Raw genomic sequence first — 18,666 nt, 5'->3', positions numbered from 1 at the left:
TCCTTCTTTAACCCCGCCCGCCGCGGCCGGCGTGTTTTCTGAGTCAAGGTGACGTCAGAGGGGGAGGGGAGCGGCGGCGCGTAGCAGTGGTGACGTCACTGGAAAGGCGAGGCTCCTCTTGGCAGTACAGGTCGAGCCGGAGGCGAGCGCGGGTGGACGTCACGGGCACGTGGCCGGCGCTGCCCGCTGCGGCCAGGCTCTGCCGGGTGTGGTGGAGGGCGAAGGAAGAGGTGGTGCGGCGTGTGCCTGGCTGTGCAGCACTTCCGAGCACCAGCTCCGGGCAGGGGCTCTACCTGGCCCCGTTTTACGATTTATTTTTTAGTTCCTCTTGCTTTCCAGCAGTTTGGATGTTCACAAGCGATTCCTCTTTTCTCTCTGCCTGTGCTCCTATGTATAGCCTTTGATGGCTAACAGGAGCTGAGCTCACAGCCACAGGAAAAACAGCCACAAGGCACGAATCCATCGGAAGTCTGAGCTTCGTTGGTTCTGTGTCACCTACCTGTTTTATTTTAAATCAAGCATTTCACTGGAGGATTGGAGGAGTCAAACCAGAAAGGCTAAAGAATGCTCTTTAAAGGTTCTAATTTAAAAGACTATATTTGTATTGACAAGGAGTTCCTGCGAACCATAAAGGTGTCACGGAAGAAAGTCAATGGAGTTTGTTTAAAAAATCCCCTTGTGATTGAAGAAACTTGTGATTGAAGATTTTTAATATAGGATAATTAAGTTTGCTTTCAGGATCTTGTTTGGTTCAGGGCTCCAGCTGTCATCCCTTAAAGATGGGAAGATTTCAACCGGTCTCTGTGTCTGACATTTGCGTCTGCAGGAGCCATTGCTGCCATGGAGAGTGTTGCCACTGGCTCCAGTTTCTTCTGYTGTGGTGATTGGTGATCCTGTACTGAAGAGAAATCTCACATTTKCTCAATAGGTTTCCCAGCACTGGGCCTGGGTGGAGTCATCCTATAGGCTATGTGTGCTCTCATGTTGACATCAAAAATGGCCACACTGAGGAGTTTTAGATACAGTGATAAAGGAAGCTTTTTCTTCTGCTGTAAAAATCTTTCACCTTCACCTAAACAGATGTGAAAAGACAGTGGCCATGTCAAGAGATTTATTCCAAATGCTTTTTATTGATAACAATACACAAAATCTTTTAAAGATGCAACASACACACATTATCATGAACTAAAAATAGCACAAAATATTATCAGCTTATTAGACAGGAAACTACGTGATGCATCCATAGAAGCTAGATTACATTGGGGAAAATTGGGGAAAAAAGAAGAATGATGTTTTTTTTTTCAATTCTTTACTTCCTCTATGGGTACTATCCACAAATACTTCATTAAACTTACTGATTTGTTCTCCTTTGAAACAAGAGCAAYATTAGCATATTTTTATCTGCTTGGTTATAATGAAACATATGGGAAATAGCTCAATTAAACATCAATTTATTACTTGTTAGTCTTAAAGGACGGGTAGCTTTTTTCACTGATATCTTTTTTTGTCCTTAAAATGTCTAACAAAGTCAAACTTTCCACATATCAAAGGTATGGCAAAGTGAATTGTTACTCACTAGCTTGTCTCCCTCTGCTTTTTTTTTTGTTTGTTTGTTTGTTTTTCTGCCAACGTAATGGCATTTTATATTGAAATGTTCAAAGTTCACTAGAAAATGACTGTATTTGCTTGTTGCAAAGATAGATTAAGGAATTACAACATCCGTTCGCTACTAGGTATAGCAATACCTATACCATATTTGGCTATGTACTACATCAAAAATTGTCAGTGTATTTAAAACAAGACTCCAGCGTAATTCATTCCTAAAGATTTGCGTGTTAAGAGCCCGGCCGGGCTGCGGGCTCCGCCCAGAGGTGGGCGGCGGCTGACGCAGCGCCGGCCCAGCGCGGCCGCTGCCGGCGCCGGCTCTCTGCGCTCCGCCCCCCGCCCCCGCCTGTCTTTGCCGGCCGGCCGGCCGGCTTGTAGCGCGCCGCCGCCGCCGGAACCGGCGTGCTGCCTGCCCGCCTCCTTCCCCCCGCCGCGGGGCCGAGAACCACCATGAAGATCTGGAGCTCGGAGCACGTGTTCGGGTGAGCGGCGGGGAARGGAGCGGGGGCGCCGGCGGCGGGTTCCCCTTGCCGGCACTCTGGCGTCGCTTGAGGGCAGCCCTCACGCGCTGTGGTCTGCACGTCACGGCCCCCGCCGTTTAACGGCCGCGGCGCGCGCGCTCCGCACGTCACGGCCTCCGCCGTTTAACCGCCGCGGCGCATGCTCTTCTTCCCCACCCCCCATCCCGCGCCGCTTCACGTGATGGCGGCGGGCCGCTCCTGAGCGGTGCGGGGCCCTCGGCGGGCTGCCGCTCCTCCTCCGGCGGCCGGGGCGGCCCGGCCCTGGCCCCGGCCCCGGCCCCGGCGGCTTGGCGAGGGCAGGGCGGAAGCAGGAAATGCCCCAGGCCGGCCTGAAGGAGGCAGGACGGAGCTGGGCGGTGATGCTTTACCGGTTGCGCGGGCACACGTAACGCTTGCGCGAGTGCCGGGGGTGGAGAGCGGAGGTGTGGAGGAGGCTTTTAGCGGAGCTCAGGTCAGGGAGGGTAAGCTGGAAAGAGGTCCTGCTGGTACCTGTGCCTGCCAGCAGTTGCTCTGGGCTGCTGTACTGCCTGAAGTGCAGATCTCTGTCAGGTCATGCATTTTCATATATGGCCAGACCTTATGGCTGTATGAGAGTTTCTCCCATCTCTTTTTGATGGCATAAGCAGTGGGAAGTACTATCCAACAGAGCAGTCATAAAAGTGATGACACAACGTAATTGCTTGAGATAAGATGTAGGTATTAAAAAAACTTTCACACTATCAAAAAAAAAAAAAAAAATCAAAGCCACTGATGCATTTGATGTCTTCCAAGAGGCATGAGCAGGGTGATTTTATATGTTAGCTTACCTATCAGATGCACTCAAAGAGATGGCTAGCAGAAAAAAATCATTAAGTGACAGCTGTGTAAGTTTTGTAATGTTCCTCTTTTGCTGCACTAAACATTTTGAAGACTGTTCTCATCATGCAATTCCAGTTTTATGTAGCTGGAAAGCAATAGGCAAAAGTACCTGCACATGTGTAGTATCGGCTGAAACTGTACAAGGGAGATGATATGGAAGACAGTAGTTTTGGTGATGTATCACAATTGTAACACCTCCCTTGGCTATTTTTACAGATTTGACAGTGTGGCATGCATCCTGATTTAAAGGAGGCAAATAGGTAAAGAGAGCTAATATTACTTTATGGTAGCATTGTGACACTGTTAGCTGCACAGTGTCATGGGTGCTTGCCTGTGAGCCTAAATACCTAGGCTGAACAAACACAGCAATTTAAAGGAGRGGTGAAGTGAGAATTAAGTTAATAGTTAGTGCYTAAAGTGGAAGAGATAGAAGAAGGACATGTCCTGGAAGATTTAAGACAAAGAAAGCAAGCTGAATAGGAACTTGAAATGGCATGTTGACTTCTCAACAACTTCAGGGCCCTAACTTAGGGCCTTGTCTTTAAGAGGTTAATAATGGRGTTCTTAAAATGCCACCGATAACTCATCTCTTAAAAACAGTGTATCTCTTAACAATCTTCAAACCTGATGAGTAGAAATAGTGATAATTATTGAAACATTTACCAAATAACCAAATGTGGTTTTATACCTTTTTCTAGTTACATTAACATAACTAAATTAGTCATAGTGACACAAATATTAGACATTCAACTTTAAGATTAGTCTGATGTAACTAAACTAGAGCTTCTTATGATAGGCAGAAGCTAATAAAGCCTACTTATGCGTAGCATAACTTCTGAGTTGGAGATGGATTTCTGTCACCGGGGAGACACAAACTCTATTTGTCATTTTCTCAGAAGTCTGTATTGTAAGGCCCTCAAGGTGTGCAGATGTAGATAGTTCAGTTTAGGGGTTAATGGAACTTTGTTGTGCATTATTAGATCTCTGACTCTCTTATAAACCCTCCAGGGCACTTCACTGCAATTTGAGCTTGTCAGTTTGTGGGTTTTTTGTTAATTGGATGTTTAGGTTATGATGTAAAGATCATCAACTTCCTTGTTGTCTGTAGTCCAGTCAACAGGAGTGATTCTCTAGCTCTCCTCCTGCATCAGTAATTGAGGACTCTCTCTTTCTTGGTTGCACCAGTAAAGCTGAAAGACGTTTTCATGCTGTTCTTGTTAGAACATGACTTATTTTTGCAAGCCTCTGTTTGTTCTTTCTATGGTGTACTGTTAATACTCTTCTGTACTAATATAATTTAAGACAAAAAGTAATTTTCTTGAAAAACAAATTCATTTAAGGCACTAAGTGTAACTCTTCAGTACAAGTTGGCACACTTAGGCCTTATTAAGATGGATACCATTAGTCATATTTTAAGGGTATTACAAACCTTTCTTTCCATATCATGTATCAATTATTTTAAATGCAGATATCATTGTTTAGGAACAAAATTCCTGTATTGGGCCAAGTCTGTTATTTATCTAGTCTCTGCTAGGATTAGCTTTGGTTATCTCAGAACAAGATGTATGAAGTCCCACAACATACGTGTGGGACAGCCTGTTCCTCACTGTTCTGATCCCAGTAATTTGAGATTACCRTAGATGTCACTGAGACTGAAACTTATTTAATAGTAACTGGTCTGTAACAATGAGAAGAGTAGCCAGAACTCTAATTCATGCTAACAAGCTTGCTGGAAGTAGTAGTAAAGGTGCCTCAAGATTTAAAGCAGTAAGTTGATATGGCTTCTGAAAATCTGTTTATTTTGAAATTTTCTGGTTATTTATTTATGCTATAAGTGCTCATTAGCCTCTCTTACTTCTTTTTGCCTTTATTTGGTATACTTAGAATTATAGAAAAAATTAGGTAGGAGCAGACTTTTGGAGTTTATCTAGTCCAGTGTCTTTTTCAAAGCAGGGCTAACTTAAAAGTTAGATCAGGTTGCCTTTCCAGTTGAGTTCTAAAATACATGGAGATTCAACAGCCTATTTGGACCAGTGCTTAGCCACTCTGTCAATGTATTTCTTCTGTATAGCTAATCAGAATTTCACTTGTAGCAATTTGTGACTGTTGYGTCTTGTCTTTATTTCTGTTAGTTTTGGAGTTAATGTTTCCTTTACTTTCATGTATATATCAATTCTTGCTTATTGTCTTTCCAAGCATCGCTGAACTCTTGGGAGCTGCTTGGGTGCTGTACAGCACATGTAGTACACATGAGCTAGATCTCTGATTTAGCATCAGCTAAATACTTAAATACAACATAGTTATAAATGTTGTCTCCTTTTTTTTCCAGGCACCCCTGGGATACAGTTATCAAAGCTGCTATGAGAAAGTATCCTAACCCAATGAATCCATGTGTGGTAGGAGTAGATGTCCTTGACAGAAGCCTTGATAATCAGGGGAGGTTGCACAGTCACCGTCTTCTCAGCACAGAATGGGGACTACCAAGTATTGTAAAAGCGGTATGATTTTACAGTCTTACAGTTTGCTAATGATGTGATGCATTTTTCTGTAATCATCTTGAATTGGAGCTAAATTCAAATAAATTCAAATAAATCCAAATAAAAGCTTAATTTATAGGAAATATTTTCCAGAAATATGTAATGTATTAYATTGTAAAGCTGTAATACATATATATACATATGCAAAGCTGTAATCAGAATATTTTGTAGCAGGAATATGTTGTAGGCTTTAATATGTTTGCAGTGTAACTGTCTATATATGCCTTTCAGACTGGTCTGTGTCATTTTATATAACTGATAGCATTTACCACTATGTAGTCTTACTACTGATTACGGTGTTTTGGTATCGGTTAATTACTGTGTACTTATTTGCAGTTACTAAGAACTTGAAACTTACTATTTTGATTTTTTTTCTTTTTAATTTTTGTATTTTTGTTTTGCTTTCAGATTTTAGGAACAAGTAGAACTCTGACTTATATTGAGGAACATTCTGTGGTGGATCCAGTGGAAAAAAAGATGGAACTTTGCTCCACTAATGTGAGTGATAGTTTAATAAGTTTCTGGTAATTAATTCTGGAGACTGGAGGTTCTGTATCTCTTAGCTTTAGGAAATGGATATTTGCCTCCTTCATTAGGAGGAGGCAATTTCCACATGTCTTGGTTGGTGTGAAGGCCTCAGCTCCTGCAGGAAACTTCCAATACTTTTGGTTGAAGCATTTGTGATTTTGTTCTGAATATAAGGTTGTTTCTCAGAATGTGCAAAAGATGTGTAAAACAAAAGACTTTGACTTCGGGTAAAGTAATTTACTCTGCATTACACTGACACAACTGAAGTTTTAATTTGCAACACTGTTTCTCACAACATGTAGATAAAGTATTATGCAATATTTTGATAATTTGGGAATTTTAACTATAACTGGAGTTATCTGTAGGAGTTGCTTTGTCTTTGCTCAAGAAACACATCCTTTCTGCATATTAATCTTTTGTACACTCAGAAAAGAGTTGGGGTGATCTTAGTCTTGAAGAGTCTCTCAGAATTGTATGCYGTAAATCAGATATGGTTCAACTTTCAATGAAAACTAACAGAAAGCTGTTTGTGCTTTCTGTTGTGAATAAGAGTTTTGATTATAATTACATCTAGGATAGTAGAAGATGCATCRCCCTTTATAGGTATTTTTGTTTGTGTTTTTCTATCTACACTGCTTTGTCTCTGACATTAAAGTGAGTGCTATGCACTAAGTAGTACTATTGAAAAATGAAAGGCAAAAACTGAGGATTTCAAGTCTTTCTTTTCTTTTTAAGATTACTCTCACAAATCTGGTGTCTGTTGATGAGAGACTGGTTTACACACCTCATCCTGAAAACCCTGAGAAGTAAGTGAGGATATTCCTATGCTTTTTTGTGTGTAGGAGATGGAATGTTAGTTCAATTCAGTTTAACTGATAAATTTTCTTTATTTTCTYACAGAACTGTGCTAACTCAAGAAGCAATTATTACTGTCAAAGGCATTAGCTTGAGCAGTTATTTGGAAAGCTTAATGGCAAACACAATATCTTCTAATGCCAGAAAGGTACAACATCTTTATTCTGTTCTCCATTTTTTTGTTGTTGAAGTAATTCTCAAGCATGCATGCTGAATACTATACTTAATTTCACTAAACTTTATGCACAGAATTTCAAATGACATTTTGTGTGACCTCAACAAGACTATGATTTACCAAAGCATGAAAAAGTTTCCCTTTTAAATCTTTTTTTTTATCTAGAATTTCACATCARGACAAACAACCCCCTGTGTGTATGCTATGGTTGCCTTTTAATAAGAGTACCTTTTTTAAACAGTCATCTCTCATTCCTGGGAGTTGAAGGCTAGTAGTGAAGAAAGCTCTCTCTCAGGCTTTATAGCATGTTTTCTAAGCTTCTGTGTCAGTTGCTCCAGTTCCTATCCATTATTGGGTCTCTTTGCCCTTGACTTGAAGTAATGTAAGCAAAGGCATATTCTGTGAAGAGATGAAACTATTCTGGATTTGTAAGTAATGCTAGCTCAACTCCTCTGTCTTGTGCTTACCTTTTTATATGGCTTGCAGCCAGAGAGCTGTGCTTAAGCATAGGCAGATCTGTGGGAGTGCTTATCACTGGCTCCTAGGGCACTCTGTCCTATACTTTTTCTGTGAAGGCAGGGAAAAAAATGCAGTTGCTGAAGAAGCATAGGTGTCACTGCCCAACAGCAGGATGAGTGTGACTGAAATTTGAGCCTGTGTTCTTCATTGCTGGAGAGGTTCAGTGTGTCAGAACCTGGACATAAGGACAGAATGAGTGAACTGGGGGAGAGAGAGGAGGCTGACCTGGATGCAACAAACAAATAGAAAAGAGAATCTGGCCGGTGTAACTGCTACTATTGCGGAGAGCCTGTGCAAAGAGCCAGCTCTTTGTCCCTGGGAGAGATGTTGCTTGACCATGCAAATGTAACCCAACTTGATAGGCAGCACTGACCAACTAGATAAGAGAGAAGAAAGTCCCTCTCCTCTCTGCCATATGCATCTTCAAAACGGAGAGGGAAAATGGGTTAAAAAAGTAGGGGAATGGGGAAGGAGAAAGGGATAAATTCAAGGTATTGAAGAGTAATGGTAGGTAGCTGAGCACTCTCTGTTTCTTTGAAAGTCAKCAATGGAACATGCTTCAGTTAGATTTTTAAAGGGTAATGGAATGAGAAGGGAATTGTAATTGATGCTGGGGCATATACGCTGGCAACAGAAATCCAAACCCTAGCTCACAATCAAAGTCAGCCTGACTTGGAGTCMAGGAAGCAAAGTACTAGTTAGCTGGAATGGCCGGATAACTGGGAATACTTAGAAGTGCCAGTTGAATTTAACTCCTGGCATTTCTCAAATTCATATATCTCTAATGAAACCAGAGAAAGAGTATAAATATTTTTTGTTATTCTCTTGATACCTGTTCAGGCCTCACCCTTGTGAGAACTTTGTTTTTGAAGATTCTCCTTCTGTCTTGCCTTTCTAAAAAAACACAGATTCATCAGCTTATTATCAAAAAGAACCTTGTCCTGTCTGTTTCACTAAAAAGTCTGTTCAAAGATGTTGAACTTGGTAGGAATTCATACTTGCTCTTACTAGCCCTTTCTTTACCCAGTTAACTACTGAACTTTTACTAGATCTGCTAGAATGCTATGCTGTGCTGCTGTATTCTTAGTAACCTTCTTAGACTTCATAAAAGTTGCTGGAAAATGTTTTATCATTATGAGGAAGTAGGARGCAAATAGTGAGATTTTGCCGTGAGGTTTAGAGATGGCAGATGATACCTTATTATTGCAATGATGATGAAAAAATCATTTGCCGTATGTTGCAAATCTTTTCTGTGTTACTCCAGGGGTGGGATGCTATTGAGTGGATAATTCAAAATTCTGAAAGCACTCTAAGCTAGCAGTTCTCCACATCTGCAGTTTATACTAACTAGTGGTAATGCCAGCATTATTATTCTTGGTACAGCATTTCAGCTTTCTAGCAAATGTGTGCATGGGCTGTTGTGATGTGAACTTCATAAATTAACCTGCATGTATATTTTATATACATTACATACAGGAATGGCAAACATATTCATTACATTGAAGTTGTAGAGTGGGTCAGGCCTAGAATGGATCAGTTAACCCATACTTGTATCACTGAAAGACCAACTTGCTGCRGCCATGTCTTATACCACGGTGTTGCTCGTTGGTATGAAAATGGAATGTTTACTGAAGATAACTAGGCATGTGAATGACGTTTGGAGCGCGGTACCCGCTTCCCTCCCCCTGCCCCCCCCAGCCACAGCGCGTGATGGCAGTGGCAGGCTGCCCCCGAGTGACGCCAGAGCGCTGGGAGGGCCCCCACTCCGTTCTCTGACGCTCACCTGAACACATGCTCCGAGCTCCAGATCTTCATGGTCGCTCTCTCCCCAAGGTGGGGGGGGCATATGAAAGGAGTGCCTGAAGGAATTAATGATTTGGTTAGTCACTGGAACTGGCACTATAAAAATGAAACAGAATTGTACCTTTAGGATATAAAATTGACTTCTCAAAACAGATTGCCTAACGACCGTAATCTTTTGTATAGTGAAGTTGTATTTGCTTTTCTTATGCCTGAGGAATATTGCTGCCCTTCTGTCAACTTCTGTGGAAATCTGTACAAAGCCTGAAGCTGTAAGAATGCCAGACCTTTCTTGGTGTTTTGTAGTTATATTTATTTTAGTAGTGACATGTCCTTTAAGCAATGTGACTATGAGAAAATCTGACTTAAAGGTTGATAGAGCTAAGAGCAATTGCCTCTGTGGTACCTCTGTGCTGATTGTTTTCCTTCCACTAGTCAGTCTAGCCTGTCTCTGTCATTCCTTATTCAACTAATAAGATTACTTAAAAAAAACCAAAAAACAAACCCATCATGCTGCTACTCTTAATTAAGAATGTAGGGTTTTTTCAGACTTCCTTATTTTGAGATCAGCATATGTGGTGAGTGTTTACTTTTAATTTCTCATTCCACTAAACCTCTATGGCTGTTTTTCTACCAAATTTTAACTACAAAAGCTCAGCATTKATCAGTTATCTAGGCTCTGTCAACAAATCTCCACATGCACTGTTTGGTCTATTAAACACACATAATACTGCTAACACATGCTCTAAAGACTAATGCAATATGCATGCTTTATTATGAATGTGCTTGCTTAATGAATTGTAGAAATTATTGTGCACTGTGAAACTTTATAGACYAATCCTCTGTCAGATTTTTTTTTTAACTGGGTAGTTCTGTGATACCTGGAGGCTTTGCATCTCTTTAAAATTTGTAACTTAAATTCCCATGCAAGATACTACTGAACTTTCTCACCAATATTATGTGTTTACTCCCAGCTGCAAAACATAGCATACAGCATATGCAGGACTAAGGAAATGCATGCAAACCTATGTAATCGTRAAAGCAGAAGGAAGTACCTTGAAAGTCATGGATTTTTGTTGTTAATGAATACRTCAGCTAAAACACTCTGACCTGGTTGTTTCATAGTCAGGGCCTCAAAAGGATCTCRGTAATTTTTCTGCTGAGCGTTTTCTATATCAAAACTGCCTGACTGTCTTGACTAGCGTGATTAGATAAATAYAACATCTAAGTTGTTGTCTTACTCTGTTCACTGTACATGTGTTACCTAGGAGGACATTTCAACTTGACTTTTAAATATCCAAATGTGTGCTTATTGGAATGCGATTCCTCCTCCCTCTTTCTACTTTGTACTTTGAAGAGTACTCTACTCAACTATTTCGTGGTTACTTACAACTTGTTGCTATGCAGTAGCCTGCTCTTGTCTGGGTGCTTTTATGCATACTTCAGTACTGTTCCCAAGTCTTGCACAGAGCCTAGAGATGATGAAATCTTAGGATGTTATCACCTGCTGAAACATGGTCAGTTTAGTGTTCAAAGGGAAAGAACTCAAAAATTAAAGCAAACTCTTCTAAGATTTTTTTTTTCCCAGAAACTCAGACTTAACAATTCTTGCAGCAAAAATAGCGTATCAGAGTTCAGAATAAAACTGTATCGGTGGGGCTTTCCCTCACCCTTTKCCTCGGTCTCTGCAGAAGACTTGAACACTGATGCTTGTTTTTCTGAAAATTTTGTTGTCTTGAGGTTCAGACCCCTTATCTGAAAAACTCTGTCCTAGGCTAAAGTCATGTGGCTTCTACTTACTGCTCTCCACTCCTTGTATTTCTTGCTTTTAGGAGGGTAATAATGATGAATGTCTCTGGTTTCTTGTTGGATAGGGCCAGATATTTTACTGGTGTCACACCACCTGCTTGTTTTGGCAAAAGCTGTCATCCTGAGAACGTGGAGCTCTGAAATTTTGGCATTAACTTAGTTAAGGTGCATCTGTTTATCTTTGCCTTTACTGTGGGGCTGTACACTCATCTTGCGGTCACTGTGGCATGGCCGGCTGTAGAGCCTTCATAAGGCAGAATGTTTTCAAAGTGCTTATTTAGCTGGATTTGAGTGCTCTTGCTAAAGCGTTGGTTTTCAGTACCTTTACCTTTGAGACACTCCATACCCATTCTGAGAACTGAATAAAACAAGATCGTGCCTTGATGTAGAAGGCATGATTGTAGCCTTTCAGTTCATTTTTGTTTTATATGCTGAAAAGTTGCTGTACATGAATATAGAACTCAGTGTGATTCTATTTTTGTAAACTCTTACTAGAGGTAAACCCCTTAGTTGCTCTTTCTAAGAACATTTGGAAGACTTACTTGCTTTCTGCTGGATCATTGTCTAAAAAGCTGTCCATATATAACTTGGTTAAAGATTCTGAGAACAGTAGCTAGATTGTTTTTCACAGATTTGCTGTTGGGATAGCAGGAGCAGTAAACTGTAAAAACAGCAATGCTCCTACATAACAGAATTTAACTGCTGAATTAGGCTTTTTGCATAGGTGCTCTATTGGTAGCTCTAATATTGCATTAAGTTCTTGCATGTGGGTTATGCAAATGTCTTTGCAGTGAAGTTTCAATAAGAAGATGCTAAGAAATTGCCAATATAATCCCATATCAAACTATGCAGGATATGGAAAATAATCTTAAAACAAATCTGATGTCTGACAGAGGAAAAACTATAGGARTATGAATAGTAGCATTGTATCTGTCTGATCCTAAATTATTTCTCCTGGCAGGGTCGAGATGCCCTGGAATGGGTGATTAGCAAATTAAACACAGAATTGGAGGAGTTGAAGTCAACGCGCGAAAACGTGAAATCAGCTATGGCAGCAGCATCAACAGAAAACTGAAGCAAAGAACTACCAAGTAAACTAATAGAAAAGTCTTATTCTGCAAAATTTTTGTAGATCTCCCTTCCAAGATTGATCTGCGTGTGTTTTATGTTTATAAAAATATTGAATCAGAAGAAAAATCCAGGAAAAATAACCTTATCCCCTGTCTCCACAGCAGCTCCTGTTGCCTACTGAATGTGACCTTCTGCAAATGCTCTTTTGGTTTAAACAAACTCCTTTAAACAGTGGGGAAAAAAAAAAACATTTAGCACATTTCAAACTGTGCCTTTTATAACAAAAGTAGAGAATATTTCTTGTAATTTATACCATCTTAGCTTTTTGTACTCTAACTTTAAAAGAACTCCTGTGTGTGTTAAGGGTTTTTCATAAGAGCATTTGTTCTGTGAAGGTCTGATAGGTACTAAAGCACTGAATTTTGAATGGTCAAAGAGGCTACAAAACAGACAAAGGGAACTATGTGAGAGAGAATGTGATACTATAGAAAAAGATACCTAGAGGATCATCCTGAAAAGCTGAAACTTGTGTGGTACTAACTCTTAGATGTTTAAATGTGCTGTCTGAACAAGACACACAGMTACATTACCTCTTGGATGTTTGTATCCAAACATAAAGTTTCTATTGATGTTAATAGTCTAAACTGCTTTTTGTAGGGAGAAGGTTATAATTTATTGTCATATTTATTAACTTGCTGTAGTTCCTCTCCTCACTACCAGAAGAGCAGTGGTAATTCTTGGAAGGTGCTGGAAAATACTTTTCTTTTGTAATACAGCTACTTATAGGCTACTTGAATGAAGAGACTGTGCTGTTCCACTGGTTCTTGCTTTTGACATCATGTCTTAACTGAGGAAGAGACTCTGATGCAATAAGTAGAAGAGCTCAGATGAGAAATAAGCAAGAAACTTGAAATTCAAAGAGTATTATCTTATAAGCAGTTACCTTCTCTTCTCTAAAAGAAGACAAAAGTAGAAGGAAAACAAATGGACTCTCCTTTTTCAGTGCTTTCCACAAACTACTGACTACTGGTTTAATTTAAGGGTTTTTTTAACACTTTGCCATATTGGCACAAAATGTTTTTAGGATCATTTTAAACATTTGTCATTATGTGGAAAAATACTCTAGTAACTGCAGAAATGGCTTTCTTAAAACATACATAAATACAGATTGATAACAGAGTATTAGCCTTTGTTTGAAGTTCACAAAAGTTGGTCCAGGCGTAGTATACATTTTTTATGCAGCCCTCTGTTTAGGGCATTTTATCTTTTTTTTTTTTTTTTTCTTTTTTTTTTGTACACAAACTGAAGTAAATGTTGCAAACATGTTTATTGGTGCCAGTGGCAACCATGTGTTTAGGAAGCTGTTAAGAGAGCATGGGTAAATTCTGAAAAAGAGTAGAAGAGTAAAAATGTTGGTCACTCCGTTTTAAGCTTGTAACTTAAAATGTCTGTAGCTTAAAGGAGATTGCAGTCCATATTTTGTACATTAACTTGGTAGTCTAGCTGAATTACATGATCCTAATGAATAAACTCGATTTTTAAAAAATATATTAGTCAAAAGCAATTAACTGAGAAGCTAATAATTACATTGCTCTTTTAATATGGACCTAAAGCCTTTATTGTTTTGGAACAGAAACTTAGAACTTTAAGGTGTGGTAGCAGCTCCTCTTGTGGAAGATGTGCCGAATAATTTTGGTGTGAGTCAGTTGTCATGCTTTTCCAATGAATGTCACGCCAATCTCTTGACAAAGAACGCAGAAGAATGTTATAGCTTCCTGTGACGTCCTGCTAGAAAGGGGAAGGCAGCTACAGCAGAGCTGTGCAAATGACAGGAGGAGATAAGTGTGTGTGTGTGTGTGTGTGTGTGTGTGTGTGTGTGTGTGTGTGTGTGTGTTTATGTAAACCTGTACTACAGCATTCCCATGTATGCCTGTTGCAGGTGATGGAAACTTGACTGTGAAGGGGTAGAAAAGTCTTAGGACATGTTCATATATTGCTTCAGTTCAGCGCAAGAATTGTCTAAGTCACTCCTTACACTGGATTTGAAATAATTGCTTAGTGCTGTGTTCAAGTTGACTAACTAATGTATAGCAACTTCCAGTGCTGGCTGGTGTTCCAGAAAAGTCACTGCAGGCTCCTGCTTTCTATCCAGAGCCAGCCTTGTCTGCCACGCTTTGGTCAGTACGAGTTATACATCAATTTTCTAGATGGCTTCCTTTGTGCTAGAGCTAGACAGCTGGGCGCATAGTTGTCTGCTCCCTCTGCTCTTTCACTTGCCACCAGTCAGCACCTTGCCTGCTTGTGCTCTGTCCTCTTCTGCTTTTCTCTAGGCTAAACGGGAGCGAGGAGGAGGGAGAATTTCTTCCAAAGGCCTGGCTAGTCACCCAGCTGCCTCACGCCGCTGCAGAACAGTGCTGCTCTTGCCCACCTTTTTGCCTCCGGGCTAGGTGCAACTCCTGTGCATCTGGGCTTATCGATCTTCCTGTGACGGGTAGTTTACATATGTGTTTGTAGGACCATGCAATAAGTGATCACATTTGGACTCAGTAGGCTTTGCTTTGGTATTTAGCAGGTGAAGCGATATGTAATTTGCTGTAAGCTTCCCTGGAGACTTTCACTCTTACGCCTGCTATGCATTTGATTTGAATGCCGTCCTCCCACTCTTCCCCTCCCTAGACCGTGAGTCCTGTCTGTGGGATCTATTGGTATGCACTGTCCTGCTGTACATCATAACACAGTTTTTAAAGCACTGTCTACCACAGTGTTACAGCCTGAGGTTAGCTATTGGCAAACAATTCCTTCCCCATGTTTTCTTTATTTATTTACTGATAATGGCTACAACACATTTCTGAAGTCAGTTTTATGTCATGTGTGCACTGGCTGAGCTGTTTATTAAAGACACAAAGCCAGTAGTGATGGAAAATCCTAGACTGCTTGCTGAGGTAGTAGTTGGTTTGATGCAGCAATAGCCTGGTACATGGGAGGAAAAAACTTACTTATAAAGCAGGAATAGTGTTGAGTCAATGCTCGTTAACTTGGAAGGATCTTGAARTGCTGGGGGAAGAAGCAAAAGAGAGCTCAGCACTGACAATCAATCATACTGATTAACAGGTAACAACTGCAGAGCTGAATAAGAATCCTGTGGTTTAAGAGTTGAAAATAGAAAGAAAAGCAGCAATTGCTGTGTTGTTTTTTTTGTTTTGTTTTGTTTTGGTGGGGGTGAGATTCACTGTCATTGCTCAGGCCCCTGAAGTTTGCAGSTTAGTGTTGCTGAACTATTAGCTTGCAATTCAAGGGAAATAATGTAGTGTGTGTGTGTGGGGGAGRGAGAGAGATGTCTGTGTAGGGAGGTGGTAGGGTTTTAAGCATTTATTGCGAGCAGGACTCCTGTTGATCAGCAGCGTGACCGCTCGCCCTGCAGCGGGTTCTCAGGCCCCTGCTGCAGAGGGGGCCGCGTTTCAGGCTGCCAGCTGTTTTACGACTGCAGGGGAAAAGGTGAAGGAAGGCAGCAACAGTTCCCAGGGCTTAGAAAACTGGGCACATTAGCTCTTAGCCTTGAAGGATTTTAGGATGTTGAAGATACCAAATTTGAGGTAAACCTTGTTTGTGGTTGATGTCTCTCTTTTTTTTTTCCTTGCTAGTACAGAAAGACTAGTGTTAGCAACAAAAGTCATTAACTTAAACCTGTGCAGTAAAACGGTCTTGTGTGTCATCTGTAACTGTCTTGCACAGACTACGGTTTCTTTCTAACTTGCTTTGGCTCCAGCCTCACTCTTCCATGCCCCTCCACCATGCTTCCTGCCCCCCCTCAGCACGTCAGCAGGCACAATGGCRAGAGCTTCATCGTCGTAGGGAAATGAGAAATTCTAGCATCAGTTACAGCATTCGCAAAAGACTGCTTGACACAAGCAAAGAAACTGAACTACAATACTTAAAATATCAAACATTTATGTATTTGATGCTATAAAGTAGCACTGGGTAAGATGAACTCAAACAGTAACATTCCTTGACCTAACAATTTTCATTTAAATCCTTAGGTGGCGCAATTTTTCCTATTCTTGCATCTTAGACTGTGAGCTCTGAAGGCCAGGAATCTGTAAAGTGTCTGTGTACACTGTGGTGCTATCTAAATAAATGACATGTTCTGTTTAAAACAACTTGTGTAACTCCTGTCCTATAAAACTGGCTGTTGGTTTTTAGAGGAGTCTTAAAAATATATTTTTTTGTGTTAGTCTGTGCTGGGTAAGCAGTAGGACAAAAGAATAGGCTTCCTGGAACTTGCTGTTAGCCACAAATTACACTGTTCCAAAGCTGTGTAGTTGTCCTTTGTGTCTGAATGGGTATCTCCTGCTGGATCAGGCACCTACTGCATTTTGCAATGAAACAGGAATCATCTAAAATGATTAGTCTTGATTTGTAAATGAGAGATTACTTTTCTCATAAATTATCTTTGCCCCTCTACTCTCCTCCAATGAACACTACTTATCACAGGTCAGAATTCAGTACATTACTTGCCAGCCTTTAAATTACAGCTCCAGCAGGAAAAAGGCTTTTTTTTTTTTTCTTTTGTGAAGCTGAAGACTTGTCCTCTTCATTCTTCCACAGTTGAGGTTTGAGATATGTTTTTTTTTTCTTTTAATTGATAAAGTAAAATAATCAGTAAGGACTTTTAATTCAGGAGCCTGCTGTACATACCGGTCCTTACCTTTCTCCAATTTTTTTAAACCTAGTTTAAACTCTGTAGCAGCTAAGATTTAGTGCTACAAAGAAGTGTAGTACTTGATAGACTTGATATCATCAACTGTGCTCTGTAACAAATAATGCTTACTATATGTACAATTAGATCAAGAAAAYGAGCACTGAAATGCTATTTTAAAGAAATTTTTATTAGTAATGCATAAACAAGAAATTACATTTCAGTACCATGTAACATGAAAACAAGCAGAAGAAAATTCTATTGTCTTTCTCCATTTAACTGAAGGAGCTGATGTACCTGAAGCTGCAGGGAAACTACACGTGCATTCACGGCAATGGAGTGCAAGGTGCTGAAGTTCGAAACTCTTGTTTGCACTTTATGCCTGTTTATGGCCAAAAGAAAATGCATTTTTTTTTAATAAGGGAATGGGGGTGGGAAACCAGCTTTAATAGCAATACACCTCAAATACACACTCATTTTATGTATTGCATCTTTGTTTCACTTCCAAGTTCACAAGTTATGTAACCAGCAACCTCTTCAAATAAAAACATGCTGTTTTAAACTTGGGCCTTGGCCTCYAGCACTGCTGTAAGCTGGATCACGAAAATGCGTCCTCTGCATCTATGGATGGGCGAATCAACTTAAYTGGATGCTTTGGAAGCCAAATTTCCAATTTTGGAAGTTATGTCAGTTCGGGACCACATCTAGCTTCAGCACTCCTCAACCCTCACCGCTACTTGCTTGCGTACAGCGCGGCGCAGTGGGGCAAGGGCAGCTCCCAGCCCGTCCTGGGAAAGCCAAGACGTCGGGGGCTCTGCGTTACCCACCCGCACGTCTCTGGGCGGAGAAACCCAGGGAGGGGCGAGGGCTAATGAGAGCCCTCCACCTGCGCGGGAGGCACCAAGAACTGCCACCTCCTCCTAGACTGCTCACCTTTTTGCACTTGCAGGTGGGTGGGTTTTGCTTTTTTTTGTTGTTGTTGTTTGTTTTTTATCAAGTGGGTTAATAACCCAACAGGTCTCTCCCAGCCCTGATCGTACATTAGGAAGCCTGGCATCTCTAGATAAAGACTGTGTGCTTAAAAACATTATTTAGCTATAGAAGGGTTTATCGGCATCTTTCCAAATAGCTGCTTCTAGAACTGTTCTGCAAAAATCTCACTCAACTCAGCTTCAGCCACACAACTCCAGTGGCTTCTTCCGTTATTTCAGGATAGAGCGCCAAGTCTACTGAAAGTCAGTTGAGCCAGGCATTGCTGCTGTAAAACAGACCAACCGGAGAAGAAACTGAAAATTCCTTTAGTGAATTGCAGTTAGGTGCAAACACTGCCACATAAATTTTGCTGTGTTCATTAATTTGATTAATATTGTTTAGCTCCATCTCCTGCTTATACTCCATGGCATTCTTTGAGTGCTGACTAACGCTGTAAAATTCATTCATAAATCTTTCCTTAGCAAACTGTTTTAAATTTTCAACTATATAGAAGTCAACTAACTTTTCGTAGTGATGCTGCTTGTTTTCAAGTACTTAATGCTGATGGGGACCTTGCAGTGCAGATTAATATTATTACCTCTGAGTCCTCATGAAACTCTTTTATTAGCAGCTCTCCAAATTCTTTAAACAGCTGTAACCACTTTGTAGTCCCTGTTTTTGCAGGTGGCGCGACTGCAGCACAGAAGGCTTAGTGGAGGC

At 40.7% G+C, this 18,666-nt stretch overlaps 1 protein-coding gene across 3 annotated transcripts; it reads left to right on the top strand.

The window, feature by feature from the left end:
* The first annotated feature begins 1,926 nt into the window (after positions 1–1,926).
* On the top strand, positions 1,927–13,478 carry PRELID3A (PRELI domain containing 3A). 3 transcript variants are annotated; one of them, XM_085322521.1, is made up of 6 exons: positions 1,927–2,087; positions 5,314–5,482; positions 5,930–6,019; positions 6,785–6,855; positions 6,950–7,052; positions 8,863–9,284. In XM_085322521.1, exons 1-6 carry the CDS (start codon positions 2,056–2,058, stop codon positions 8,914–8,916), a joined length of 519 nt encoding a protein of 172 aa, XP_085178647.1. In that variant the 5' UTR covers positions 1,927–2,055; the 3' UTR covers positions 8,917–9,284. The 3 variants fall into 3 exon arrangements, with proteins under 3 accessions (XP_085178647.1, XP_085178645.1, XP_085178646.1); XM_085322519.1 differs by lacking the exon at positions 8,863–9,284 and adding an exon at positions 12,169–13,478 and having other exon boundaries at positions 1,928–2,087; XM_085322520.1 differs by lacking the exons at positions 1,927–2,087; positions 8,863–9,284 and adding exons at positions 2,407–2,577; positions 12,169–13,478.
* Positions 13,479–18,666: the final 5,188 nt, after the last annotated feature.

The sequence above is a fragment of the Rhea americana genome, unplaced genomic scaffold (assembly GCF_003343005.1).
Source record: "Rhea americana isolate MKP2758 unplaced genomic scaffold, rheAme1 scaffold_78, whole genome shotgun sequence".
Taxonomy (NCBI): domain Eukaryota; kingdom Metazoa; phylum Chordata; class Aves; order Rheiformes; family Rheidae; genus Rhea; species Rhea americana.
This window is presented reverse-complemented; position numbering and strand designations above follow the sequence as displayed.

What these genes read in the sequence shown, in the direction of transcription:
- PRELID3A (XM_085322519.1), top strand. Translation starts at nt 2,056, where the DNA reads ATGAAGATCTGGAGCTCGGAGCACGTGTTCGG. An exon ending in AGCTCGGAGCACGTGTTCGG is followed by an intron (nt 2,088 to 5,313) that starts GTGAGCGGCGGG and finishes TTTTTTTTCCAG; the next exon opens with GCACCCCTGGGATACAGTTA. An exon ending in TACCAAGTATTGTAAAAGCG is followed by an intron (nt 5,483 to 5,929) that starts GTATGATTTTAC and finishes TTTTGCTTTCAG; the next exon opens with ATTTTAGGAACAAGTAGAAC.